This window comes from Megalops cyprinoides, chromosome 12 (genome assembly GCF_013368585.1).
Source record: "Megalops cyprinoides isolate fMegCyp1 chromosome 12, fMegCyp1.pri, whole genome shotgun sequence".
Taxonomy (NCBI): domain Eukaryota; kingdom Metazoa; phylum Chordata; class Actinopteri; order Elopiformes; family Megalopidae; genus Megalops; species Megalops cyprinoides.
Window position 1 is genome coordinate 31625754 of NC_050594.1, and position 13733 is coordinate 31639486.

The 13733-nt window shown below is 40.0% G+C and overlaps 2 protein-coding genes across 5 annotated transcripts; one reads left to right on the forward strand and one right to left on the reverse strand.

Annotated features, from left to right (window-relative positions):
- Positions 1 to 229: 229 nt before the first annotated feature.
- On the reverse strand, positions 230 to 3363 carry LOC118786777 (proto-oncogene c-Fos-like). 4 transcript variants are annotated; one of them, XM_036542090.1, is made up of 4 exons: positions 3091 to 3363; positions 1773 to 1997; positions 1346 to 1453; positions 230 to 1237 (listed from the first exon to the last, which is right to left on the reverse strand). In XM_036542090.1, exons 1-4 carry the CDS (start codon positions 3232 to 3234, stop codon positions 569 to 571), a joined length of 1146 nt encoding a protein of 381 aa, XP_036397983.1. In that variant the 5' UTR covers positions 3235 to 3363; the 3' UTR covers positions 230 to 568. The 4 variants fall into 4 exon arrangements, with proteins under 4 accessions (XP_036397983.1, XP_036397982.1, XP_036397980.1 ...); XM_036542089.1 differs by having other exon boundaries at positions 1346 to 1456; XM_036542087.1 differs by having other exon boundaries at positions 1346 to 1456; positions 1773 to 2000.
- A 3878-nt stretch (positions 3364 to 7241) lies between these two features.
- On the forward strand, positions 7242 to 9790 carry LOC118787354 (proto-oncogene c-Fos-like). The gene is made up of 4 exons (XM_036542887.1): positions 7242 to 7548; positions 7959 to 8192; positions 8383 to 8490; positions 8596 to 9790. The coding sequence occupies exons 1-4, from the start codon at positions 7408 to 7410 to the stop codon at positions 9232 to 9234; spliced, it is 1122 nt and encodes a 373-aa protein (XP_036398780.1). The 5' UTR covers positions 7242 to 7407; the 3' UTR covers positions 9235 to 9790.
- The last annotated feature ends 3943 nt before the right edge of the window (positions 9791 to 13733 follow it).

The following is a 13733-nucleotide window of genomic DNA, read 5'->3' on the forward strand; positions in this document are numbered from 1 at the left end:
AAACTTTGAAGGTAGAAAAATAAACTATATCATAAAATACATCTTGATAAATTATAACACACTAGATGTTTTCATGGAAAACTCTAAATGTTTTAAAATGATGATGTCAAATCACAGTTTGAATGATGGAATTGAGGTATGCAATTACAGTACATGGATTTACACTACTACACACAATATTAATCTTAGACATTAACATACTATTGCTATCGAAACACTAAACCATACAGTCAATAGCTCCACAATACAACAAAAGATCTAGCACCATAAAACAAAAATAATGCAATTCTGAAATTATATGGCACTTTTCTGCATGCATTTAATACCAGACCATAGTTAACATTTCTGTCAGGGAAATTAATATCCATGCTTTTAGCTACATCAAATGTATCTGGAAGAAGTTAATACTGGCTTGGTCACAGTAAACATCTCATGGATGCAACCACTGGATCAAAGGCTTGAATCACAGCAGATAACTTCAGACACCACATCACATTGGATGACATCAGATCCTGTGGACTGTAGTTGTCAAATACTGTCCAGTGCATTCCTTATAACAACATCTTTATCATAAGGCCAAAAGGGTTGGAGAGTTGAGAATATCTACTACTGAGTCGGTTTTGCCCACTCCGCTTTTGCGGCTGTCGATCCCGTCCACCAGCGAGTCAAGCTCCGGGTAGGTGAATGCGAATGCTGATAGGTAACTTGTACAGGTGGGGGTGGAAGTCACAATAGGGGTAGTCAGGGGCTCCAGATCGCTGGACACTGATTTGTAGAGGGTTTCCCAATCTGTCACCCCAAAGGAGCTGCTTAGGTCAATGTCCGGGACAGAGCGGGCTGTCTCCAGGGCATTCTTCTCCATGCCAGGGAGAAGGTCCTCCAAGGGCTCTTCCTTAACATCTAGGGAAGGCTCTAGGTCACAGATGCTCACCTCGGCACTGGAGCAGAGCAGTATGTTGGAGTTCCCAGAGATGGCAGTGGTAGGGAAGCTGGTGGCATCAGAGTCCTGAAGCAGGGAAGGCTCCACTGAGCTATCTTCAGGGAGCTTTCCATTTCCCAGAGCAGAGAGCAACTGGGGGGAACCTATCGGTTCCTGGAAGATACAGTCTAGGTCCTCTGCAATTTTGCACGCTGGTTTGTGAGCAGCCAAAATGAGCTCCAGCTTCTCTTTCTCCTTCAGCAGGTTGGCAATCTCTGTCTGTAGAGCTGCCTTGTCTTCTTCCAGCTTATCAGTCTCCTTAAAAAGGGACAGGGGATGAGTGACAGATGAGGCCATTATTAAATGTACAGTTGCAGGATTACTTATGAATAGGATTTGGTGTCACTGAGACAAGCGTTCACTTACAGCTTGCAGTGTGTCTGTGAGTTCCCTCCGTCTGTTGCGGCACTTTGCTGCAGCCATTTTATTCCTTTCTCTCCTGATCCTCTTCTTTTCCTCCTCTTCTGGAGAAAGCTGCTTGGTTCAGGAAAAGAATCAGTTACTATCTTGAAGAATCTCATCATTCCATCTCCTCATCCTTGACTTCCATCCACAATTCATCCTTTGAAAAGAGTGGCAAATGTATCCCTGCAGTGCATCTAAAAATAGACCATTGTTGCAGACTCGCCATGTCCTGAATATAAATTGGGTGCCTGAGCAGGGCACACAGCCAATACCCATTTCTGAATTGCATGCCTGAAAATGCTGCACTGTTGACAATGATTACATATTGAATCATGTTTTTCCTTAGGCTGCAGGACTTGACTGCACACATTACAGACGTTAAAATTACCTGCTCAGTCTTCCCCTTTCTGGCAGTGGTTTGTCCCCTGCTCGCGCTGGCTTTAGTCGTCTGGGCAGAGCTCTGTGCTTTATAGGTTTGAGCTGTACCCACAGAAGGGGAGACAGACGTGATCATGGTCGGCTGGACCATCCACTGCAAATCCGGGGTAGTTGAGATCGCAGTGACAGTCGGAACAAAGGAAACCCCAGAAACATCTATTTCTGTACAGAGTTCCTGCTAAATAAATAAAAAAACATCGATTGGAACGTGTTCAGAAAGGAATCGGTCATTCTGCAGGGCATCAATCAAACTGTAATGATTTTTGGAAAAGGAAATGTATGCGGACTATGGAGTAATTATCGGGAATGCACACAAAATTACAGTGTTAATGCACCTTACAGCACATCGTTTCTGTGTTGGATCGAACGATTTCCTAAATGGACTAATTACCTTGCGTTAGGTCTACTAGTAGCCAATTTCCAGCAGTCCTACAGGACTTTATGTCTGGGTTGAACATGCTAGTGCAAGGCATGTTCAACCGCAGTGTGCAGTGAGTACATTTCTGTTTATTCAAACAGATCAAATCAACCAAAAATAGTCCCTTCCCGATCAATAATAGGCTTTATAATTGTTGCTGACGTCGACACTGACGCAAAACTGCTGTGGAGTCTCCTGAATGATTCTTTTCCCTCAATGAACCGCTGTACAAACACGCAGTCTCACAGGAGACCATAAGATACAAAAATAACTACACTTCTCATTCATTTTTCTGCTCTCACTCTCATACAGAGTGGGAATTGCACTATTGTATTATTCAGGTTCTGTCTTACCATACGTTCCTTTGTATTGAGTTTTTTTTAGAGTTGATAATGTTAATAGTCGTCTGAAAAGATGGTATTCACCCCCGCCCACATCAAAGCGCGATGGATATACAAAATTTAGATAGTAATCATTGTGCTCAATAAATACATTAAGATGCAGTTATGCAATGTTCTAAATTGATAATTATATGAGTGCAATATAATGCACTCCTATGCAATATTTCTTACATATAATATTTCACATTATTCCTGGACACGTTTACATGGTAAGCATGGTAATACGACAACGCAATGAGGTCTGCATGGATAGGATACAATTAAACATTAAATACATTCATATGCACAGAACAACTTGTTCTGATCCGTAAGAACAAGATTTTATTACTCCTCTTAAGTACTATTACGTTATGTATAAAATTGCATAAACTCACCATATCATAGCTGTATGTGACTATAAGCAATGACATTACATAAACATAGTTATCATGCTTATCACTTTGACGTACCTGTGTCTTCTCCATCGGAGAAGCAGAAGAGCTGGAAAACGAATCAGCCGGTGACTGCTGATAATACGTAAGGGTGTCCCCGGCAGGAGATGCAGTACTGCAGCGAGACGAAGAATCGTAGTCGGAGCTAAAGTTTGGAAACATCTCTCTACAAAATTGCAACTATCGATAGATACAACAGAATTGTAACCCTAGCGTCCTTTAGAAAGCTAATTCTAGCGGTGGGTAATGTGGTTAAACGCAGAGTTTCTCCAACGACTTCCACCAGGTTTATAAACCTGGTAACTGGAGTTTAGTTTTCTAGCTCCTCCTTTTATACTGTGCCAGATTTTTATGAATGAAATCCGTGCGCTAAGGCTGTACCATTTACGAGGAGGGGAGAGGCTTGGGTGATAAAATAGGAACAGTTTTCTTTTCGTTGCACCAACAATACGTCTACAGAATATAACATTGACTGCAACAAACATTTCTTTTATTTACATGAAATAGTATACATGTATTACAAGGACCAATATGCAATTTGTCACAAAAGGACACCCCTATTTAAAACAAAAGTGTGATCATATCACGTGAAGCATGTCAGTTCTGAAACACAGTATTTACAGATGTTACACCCACGCACTCTGGACAAATGAAAGCTTTCAGAATATTATGTTTAAATGACACTAAACATGTTAGTATTTCAGCTATAACATGATGAATAATCACAAGAGAAGAAATAAAATTCTGTATGATTTTTCATAAATAATTTCACCGCAGCCTTAATATGTTATGCCGTAAAAGAAGATGTTCGCAATGTCAGTGTTGTTTTTCTCTTCATTTTTTAATCATCGTACATGTTATAGCTAATTATTATGCTGTCATTTCACTAAAGCCGTCTAGGTGGGTTCACATATAGGCTATTGACATGGCTGACGGTTATGTAGGCCCATAAATCTTTATTTTTAACATTTTAAAAATGAATGCAATAAGTAAACACAAACGTTCCACGGTACAATAGTTAAAAAGCAATAATAAAGTGTGCGCGAAGCCGTGCTTAGAACACAGGGGTACGATAAACAGCTCTAAAAATAGCTCCTGTGAGCGGCAGTGAATTTGAGAGTGTCCATGTGACCGCGACGTCAATTTTGGGAATAACCTCTACGTCTTGCCCAGCACAATGTCCACTTCATTATTTCGTCCTGCGCCTGAGATAATCATTCTGAACAATTGGCTGTAGAGAACTGCAAAGAATAGGGCTACATAATTTACATACCACTGGTCAGCCAACCAATCACACTCAGGGTTCACCATACCATATATGTACATCCTGTTCACGTGGCCTCAGGTTGCCGGGAATTGCATGAAGTAGTGGTCACAGTAACGTGTTTGATCTTTTGTAATTCAAATGTCCACCAATTTTGTTGACATTTAAAATTCGATTCGTTTCAGCCTACGGCATCATCACATGTGTGAAATCGTATTTAATGCTTCACAGAAGAAACTTAATTAGTTCTGCTCACATTCCCATGGTTTAGGTTACTTAAACTGACAGATACACTGGTTTATATAATTGAATAGTCCATTAATGATAAATCAAACTTTATTAGGCCTATTGACACCTCAGTATTTTTATGATGATCGCAATGCCCTTTATAGCAATTTTATAACGACCTAAAAAGGACCTACTGTATGTTTTGACAAAGAGCTTGTGGCTTGTAAATGCATGCTTTCCAGCGCATCGAGACACCTTCTCGCTTTAGAAAACATTGTTTCTGATGTCATTACTGGGTGTTTGATACACATGAGTCTGAAAATATGATGTCATTTGGGACCCTCGCAGAAAAGGGGCTGTCCGTTGAATGACATATAATGCATGAAGGCCTGTTTCTCGGCAGTGACGCGCCCTGGATACGGGCAGTCAAGTGAAAGCCCGATGTTCTGTCCTGCACAATGCACTCATTGTGGTGGTGAATTACAGACTTGGCATAACAGTAGTATGATGGGAGCAGATGCAGCTCCAAAAATAACATTTTCATGGCCTCTCGTTTTCAGTTTGTGAATTAATTTATTACGAATATTAATACAGAGGCCGAAAAAAACATTCAGATTTATATTAGGCTACAATGAGAAACAATTAAAGGGACAATATGATCAATTCGATAGGTCAAAGTTCTCAACTCAAAAGTGAATATTCATCGCTGTGTTCTCTAGGCATAATAATAAGCGCGCCATACCACGGCTTAAGCTATCGACGCGATAAAATGATTGGCTAGTGAAATGCCAAACATTAATTTGTATCAAGGTAACATGTCTATTAGACTATAAATTACAATTAGACGCGTTCATGCAAATAAATCGTTCTGATTGTCTAAAATAACCTAAATGCATCCACATGAAGGCTATCGGCCAGGCTCTTTACACTACCGTATAGCCTACCCAAGCTACTCTAACCAAACTCTAAATGTCTAGCTGTAGAGGGTTCCCATAACCAATGGCTAACAAGGTCAAAACACGCGTGGTACCGATTTCTATTACAAAACATATGTGACTTGGTTGTAGTTTCTTTCTTTGGCTGGCGAAGACAGCCTGTCAGCTGTATGATGCCTTTTAAGAAGTGTATATCAAGGGAGTTGTTTTAAATAAACAAAACGCAGTCCTCTGGATAACTCAGATCAGGACACATCCTACAGTGAGAATAAAGAAAGTAAGACAATGTCTGCAAAAACGAAAGCAGCTCACATTCCACTCCACAGTATGCTACGCTGCAGGCTTTACGTTCCGGCGTCTGCATAATTAGAGAACGTCGCTGGCACGTAGGGGTTGGGCGTAACCACGGCGACAGCTAATGTTTATCAAAAACATAAGCAAAGAGAGAGGCCCCTATCCAAACATTGAAACCCATGGGGATAGCTGTGACGTCATAACCATTTTAACAACAAAATGAATGCATAATGGTAACAATATTTTTCTCATGAAAATGTAAAAAAAAAACCCACAGAAAAAAGCAAACGATTTTGACATTCATTCAGCAATAGTTTTCCGACGTCAGATTTTTGTTGCATCATCACTAACATTAATCAGAGAACACAAACACACAGGTGTACACACATTACTATATCAAAAATATATGTCTTTGACAACTACAGAAATGCGTCTTATTTTCCTCTTAAATGTCGTTATAACACCTCAGAACGTCATGTAACCAAATATCATGAGGCACAGCATGATAGATATGGTTTGCTAAAGACATTAATACCGCATACGTAAATCTGGATTCCCTGACCTAGAAATGACTAGGGCAGAGCATTCCTTAGGAAACACCAAGTGGGCGACTAATGACATCTTAAGAGCTAATACTATGGAAAAATACAAACAGGACAGTTCTTGATCTTGATCAAACCTGCTCTGCAAGACACACCCACGAGTCAGGTACAAACATTGCCTGGGGGTCAATTGCCTGAATTTGTCATGATGCAAGAAACAGGCTGGTAGATACTGGTGAATACAGAAGATAGATATAGAACCATTAAAATATATTTTAAGTAAAAGTAAAAGCTCAGATAGAACTGATATTGTATTGATCTTATCGATTACATCATCTGGATACCATATGGTTATTTGGTTAATTTGAAATATCTGTATCAAGTTATAAAGATTAAAAAAAAAAAAAAAAAAAAAAAACACAGCTCTCAAATTTAGGGCTAGAATATTCAATATCATCACAGTTTCATGAACTGTGTTCTATTGTGGCAACTGATAGACGCCCTTGTCTGTAAGCCAATCACAGGAGACCTCCGCTCAACTTCTGCGGCTCTGTACAATTCCCATCATTGACCCGCCCATTTCACAGGATGCACTCCATATAAGGCAGTGCCCATATAAGGATAATTACGTATTGGGATCCCCTGTTCTGGAACATACCATATTGAGAAAGTGGGGAACTTTTGTCTCTTAATTTTTCCCACAATAAAATGTGTATATGTAGGCAAATATAAATAGTATAAGTGGTTTTTACCTCGTTTAATTGTTCATATTAAGGGCGTATGTCATTTTATAGTATGTTAATTAAGTTCTTTACCACTTTACACAAGACATTCCCCCCGCCTTTGACAATGGCAGCGTCTGAGAAAATGTATAAAAGGCTTGCAATAGAGGGAGTTGACAGTTCTACTCCGAGCGTTTACAGAAGCGGAAATATAGTCGTAGTGCGATCCAGTCGGGTGACTTCCCAACAACTTTAGACACAGCGGCGAAAAGACAGTTTTGACAGTCCACGCCAATTGTTGTTCGAAGCTATTTTTGTCTGGAAAAATTCGCCTTCGGATTTCTACAGCGATGATGTACACAGGCTTTGCCACGGAGTGTGACTCCTCTTCCCGCTGCAGCACCGCTTCCCCGGCCGGAGACAACCTTACTTATTACCCATCTCCTGCAGCCTCCTATTCCAGTGTTGGCTCTCCTGTTAATCAGTCTCAGGTATGATACTTTGATATTTAAAACTCTGTATATTGTACAGCTATACATACACTGTACATTTACATTACGACATATACAAGACATGTTTACGTTTGGCTGCACGGTTTATAAAGTATGCATGTTTATTACTGTCTTATGAATCGGTGTTTTACGCTATAGTGTTAATCAAGAATCTCTACGCTGCTTTATAATGTACAGTGTCACACAAGTTATAGTCATTCTTCAGGATGGTCCAGAGCAGAAGCTGCATTTAATTCTTGCATAGCGTGGATATGCTGGCATCATTCATACTTATTCCTTGTGGAGACATAACTAATCAGATACCTTCAGCGCACCACTGTAATTGTATTTTTATTGCAATTTTATAAACTTTCTACAAAAGCACTCAATTTCTGTCGTTCTCTCTGCAGGACTTCACTGATCTTTCCACTGCAAGTGCCTCTTTTATCCCGACTGTCACAGCCATCTCCACAACTCCAGACCTTCAGTGGATGGTCCAGCCTACCATTTCTTCAGTGGCGCCTTCCCATAGCCGAGTCCACCCCTACAATGCTCAGAATTCAAACGCTGGTTACAGCAGGATTGGGATGGCCAAGAATGCTAGACTGAAAGGAAACACTGGCAGGAGAGGCAAATTTGAACAGGTAATTTCAGGTCCTTGTAAAATTTTCTCCTATACATGCCTAATGAAAACAAACCCCTCTCTTTTTTTTGAATGGCAGAAGTCATAGTGCTGTATCCCTACTTTTTGAAATTTTGAGCAACTGGAGTCTATAATGTACTTGTATGGTTAAAAGTTAAAATGGCTCTAATTTCTTTCCAATTTTCTCTCAGTTATCTCCTGAAGAGGAAGCAAAGAAGAGCATCCGCAGAGAGCGAAATAAGATGGCTGCTGCGAAATGCCGCAACAGAAGGAGAGAGCTTGCTGAAACCTTACAAGCTGTAAGTATCTTAGATCTAATGCTGATTGCTAAATGCCTTCAGTTCAACAATGTATGCATCTTTCAGGAAGTCTCAAATGACCTTTTGGTTCCTGTTTCTTCATAGGAAACTGATAAACTGGAGGATGAGAAATCTACTCTGCAAAATGAAATTGCCAGTTTGATGAAAGCGAAGGAGCAGCTGGAGTTCATCCTTGCTGCTCACAAGCCTATTTGTAAGATTCCTGAAGACCTGGACACTGGCTTTCCTGAGGCCTCTGTCTCCCCTGTGCATAGCCTACATGATGATCTGACTTCCAAGACACAGAGCACGATCCCTGAGGCTTCCACTACTACAGCAGTCTCCTCCGAACTGTCCCTCTTCTCCCCCGGCCCCGCCGCTGAGGGTACTGTGTCGATGGCCAGAGTTTCCAACCTGGACAGCTCCCTGGAGGAGTCGCTGGACCTGCTGGAGGCGCTGAAGTCAGCTGAGACAGCACGGTCTGTTCCAGACATGGACCTGTCTAGCTCTTTCTATGCACCAGACTGGGAGGCCCTGTACACTTCTTCCTCGACTGACTTGGAGCCCCTTTGCACCCCAGTGGTGACCTGCACCCCTGCTTGCACCACATACACGTCTTCCTTTGTGTTCAGCTATCCAGAGGACAACCCCCATCCCACATGTGGAGCAGCCCACAGAAGGGGGAGTAACAGCAATGACCAGTCTTCTGACTCCCTCAACTCTCCCACCTTGCTTGCCTTGTGAAGATGCTCAATGAGCTTGGGGACTGTCAATTCAAAATAATGTAGGATGCACAGATCCTAGGGCTATAGCATGGACTTACCTTAAGGTGTTTTTTTTTTTTTTTTTAGATATAAAGTATCCTTCAATGTCAATTATACTTTCTTGTATGTAGCATGTCAAATTCAACATACCATATTCTAATTTATGAGGCATGTCAAATCATGCCATGCTAATGCAGTATCACTGCATCACTGTTTTATTGGTGCTAGTTAGGTATTCAATTTCTTAGCACAAGCCACTAAAACTTGTTCATTGCAATAGTCAATCTGAGCATCAATTTGTATTCAGGTAGATGGAATGTAAGCATAATGTTTGATATTTATAAATACCATACATTGTCTAACACGGTCTGAGTGATCCTATATATCTGAATGTGGAGAATGCTTGTTTTCTGTGAAAACGCTGTGTTGTAATTTATAACGTTTATTTATTTTCTAAAACTTTTTGAAATGGCTTGTCAAACAGAACATTGTTGTGTATAGCCGTAATATAACAGACAATAAACAACTGAAAACAGGACCCTTGTTTCCCGCTTGTTTAGTGGTTTAACTGATAACACCGTGGTGTTTTTTTCCAAGCAGGCTGTCATTTCATTCACGAATGGAGATCAGAACGTGCAAACTCGAAAGGGAAGAATTACATCTAGGCCTACATTTTGTCATTTTTGCAGACACTCTTATCCAGAAACATGAATACACAATTGCACCAAAAGTCCATCGAAGGGACGAAATAAATGGCCGAGTACTAAATGGTCCTCAATCGCTGCGTTTTACAATATCTCTCGGATTAGATGTTAGCCCGCAGAGCCCCTCTACTGGCCTCCATCTAATTGTCGCTATCGACAGAACGCCGAGACCGTCAGAAAGCTCACGTCACTACGTGTTATGTTTTTCTGCCTTTCCCTTTTCGTAACGCAGCAACGCCTAGCGCAATGACGTACATTTCCGTGCCCAAATATAGATTTGCCTTGCAACTATGTGGAAATTTCTAGAAGCACCAGACGAATCGGCGTTCGGTTAGAAGCATTTCTATGGTGACAAGAGGTTGTTAGGGGTTACTGTGTAACTTCAAGATCATACAGTTAAACGACGTCGATTTCCAAGTGACTGAATGAGGAAATAGCTTGCTAGCTAAGTAACGTGCATCTTATTCGGGGAGCGGGACCAAACATCATATCACTTTGGTTTTAAAATGCACAGAAAATAAAATTCATATTCTTTATACAATGACACAAACATCTGTCTTCTGGAAAGTGAAAGCTGTTGGAAACATGTCAACTTCTGCGCCGAAATGATCTCTGCGGCAGAACTTTGCTAACTTTAATACAATAATCTTATCTGTTGGATGTGGAGCGCGTCTGCTGGATGTCAAAAAGTAAATATTAATGTACTCACACTTCGCACGTCGCCCTGCAGGAAAGCATTTGCTCGGGTTGAGTGACAAATATTATGGGTAACACTAATGATATTTCAAGCTGTATTATTCTGCGGATGAAACATAAACCCGAATAACAGGCCCACTAGCATATAAATCTTTTGCGCAGAACTGCCAAAACAGCGTGACATTACGAGATCCACCGCCAAAATATTTTATCAGTGTCTGCTGTAATGGTACCGGTAATGTGTTGCTCAGGTGGTTCATCCTTTACCTGCAGAGGGTCTTATTTATTTCAACTTCAATTTCCTTCTTTTTGAGAAAATGCGAAATACGTGCAGGTTTGTCAACCAACTGTTTAGGACCGATGTATGCATATCACAAAATGAAACTACACAATAGGTGGAGGATTGATGTGGGTCGTGTTACATAAACTGACGTTCAGCGTAGTTACTGTGTAAACTGCAGTTCTTGCTCAGCTATTCTTATAGCGGCCCGTCTGCCAAGCCCCAGTTTTTCCTTCCTCACACTCAAGCCAGAGATCATCATATATATTCGGGGAACATTAAGCACTATCAGTAATTCCGCATATAAAAAGAGAGTGACTAGATTTGTGTCTGGAGCAAGCCCCAAGTGCTGTACTTTCAAAAGATATTTTGGTAAAATGTAGACACAATTTCACAATAGAAAACCGTTAAATTGCACAAGCATTAAGATTTTACCAGTTATGGCAAAAATTGGACTATAAACATTAATCATAGGAACAGGTTGTAATGAGTAGAGAAGTTTAAAACTGTTGTCCTGTAATTTGTCTAATCATTTACAGGAAAAAAAAGTGTTTTAGTAGAATTGGGATTTAATGAATATCCGCTGTGTATATATCCTGTAATTGGTGCTGCTTCCTTGAAAAAAATTGCGTTTAAATTACAATATAGACATAGATATTTTCTGGTGTACAAAGTTTTTCCCATTGAAAACATTAGCTGAAGTTACTGATGCTGCTTTAAAACCTAGGAAAACACCTTACCCACAGAAACAGCCACCAGCGTGCTTAATAAAATACGAAATGTTTTCTTTGATTATAATCCTTAGCAGTGGCATAGCTTCTGCTCAGGTTGTGAGAAAGGTAGTGAATTGTTGCATTGTTTTAATTAAAAACATTGCATTGTTTTAATTAAAAACCACTGCAAGATTTGATAATACATGTTGCATCCATTCACATACATCTGAAACAAGCCACAAGGGGCCCCTGCAGTGAGACCATGCAACACGTACGAAAATAATGTCTTCTATTAATATCACCTGCTACCCCTCGGGAGGTGTGGGGAGGGAGGAAATGGCAGGTGAAGGTATACCTCATTTTAACAGCAGCATCAACAGCTGTAAAATTAGAATGCTGTGACGCCACACTGCATCCCCGCTCAGCCCAGGGGAAGCAGACAGTGTCTGACTGAGAAGAGGAAAGGAAAAGACAAGGAGAGAATCCTGTCAAGGTGGGACTGTGGTGGGCAGAGCTCAATTCACTTCACATCTTCATCAACAAACATTTTATTTGGTGCGCAGCCTTTTCTGGAGTGCCTTGGCTCACCTTTGAGCTGAAAGACAATATTGCACAGGAGGAAGTTTCACCCCTATCTACACAATGACTGCAACTCTGGTAATCTCCCTCCATTGATTTTAGCTCTGCAGTCATTAAAAACTGGAGAAAAGGCAAACACAAAGAATATTCTTCTTCAAGCCCCATTAATAAACATGTCTTTGGTAATAGAGAATACAGTTATTTGCATTTCTCTGCAAGACATTAGATTTGATTTGAAGTGTGCAGAATGCACCAACTACAAATGTACTGGATATACAGGATAAGGTATGCCAGTAGTGTTAGGGCCCATTTGTTAGGTTTGTGCTCTTGGGTGTTATGACCACAACTGTGGGTGACTGCTTCAGATATGTATGATTTTGTAACTCTGTCTACACATGCCAGTAACCAGCTCGGTCTGGACCTCGGTAATTTTTTTAGAGCTAAAAATAAAATTTGAAGCTAAATACAACTGGATAAAAAAAATCAGTGGTTGAGAACAACTTCTCCGAGATGAGTGCATGCTTAATTCAGTTTAGAATTGTTATTTAGTGATAGTTATTTAGTGACTGTGTGTGAGAGTTGTGAGAGAGGGCGCAAGCGCAGCCCCTTGCATCATCAGCACTTCCACTGACAGCAGCAATTGGAATTTACGCACGTTGGCAGCAGCAGGTGGCTTGTGTGTGAACTGGCAGCATACCATTCAGTAAAACAAAGCAATGAGCGTTAATCCATTATCTGTAAGAAATGTTCAAAACAGTAACCTGGTACACTGTGTGGAGTAAACGCAATTGTATGAAACATGTTAAATATGCGTACTCTGGCCATGAGGAAGGCTAGGCTATTTCTTTCATATTAGTAGGCTAGCTAACGTTTCACACAATGCCATTGATTAAAAAACAGGTTATGTAGTCGACGGTATCAATAATAGTAGGTCTACGAAACATTTCAAAGCCAAATTTCAAAATGAATATAGGTGAATTTGTTTCTTGTAAACAGCAACAGGTCTCTTTCTATGTATGTAATGTTTATATGTGTAAGTTTGACAAAACCTAAACGCCCCAACACATAATCTTTAAGATTTACTTAAATATAAGAATAGTATTTCAAATGACCAGTTTCATTTATTTTACGAAACATGTAAATAATTTATGCAAACATTCATTTAAAAGGTAAATTATTTCATGAAACATTTCATGAACATATTTCATGAATTATAATACCAGTGCATTGGAGATATATGTATAGAAAGGCGATGAAGAAATTTATCTGATTAAGAAAATTTCAAGGGAACACAATTTTACATAATCTCATAGTACTATTCTGAGGTCACTGTGACATATTGAGAATATGCACCAATTCAAATAAGGTATACTGTGAGTAGTTTTTGAGAAGATTAGCTATGCTGCATTTTCATGTGTGTTTAAATATAATTTGTCATTATCTCTAATTGCTCTCTAAATGAATATTTTCTTGGCAGATGGACAGCACTTGCCTAATTTAATGAAGT

Excerpts from the sequence above, each read along its gene's own strand:
- LOC118786777 (XM_036542087.1), bottom strand. The coding sequence starts at position 3,234 with ATGTTTCCAAACTTTAGCTCCGACTACGATTCTTCGTCTCGCTGCAGT. Across the intron at positions 2,001-3,090 it reads CTCCGATGGAGAAGACACAG|CAGGAACTCTGTACAGAAAT; the intron begins GTACGTCAAAGT and ends TTATTTATTTAG. Across the intron at positions 1,457-1,772 it reads GAAAGGGGAAGACTGAGCAG|CAGCTTTCTCCAGAAGAGGA; the intron begins GTAATTTTAACG and ends TCCTGAACCAAG.
- LOC118787354 (XM_036542887.1), top strand. The coding sequence starts at position 7,408 with ATGATGTACACAGGCTTTGCCACGGAGTGTGACTCCTCTTCCCGCTGC. Across the intron at positions 7,549-7,958 it reads CTCCTGTTAATCAGTCTCAG|GACTTCACTGATCTTTCCAC; the intron begins GTATGATACTTT and ends TTCTCTCTGCAG. Across the intron at positions 8,193-8,382 it reads GGAGAGGCAAATTTGAACAG|TTATCTCCTGAAGAGGAAGC; the intron begins GTAATTTCAGGT and ends ATTTTCTCTCAG.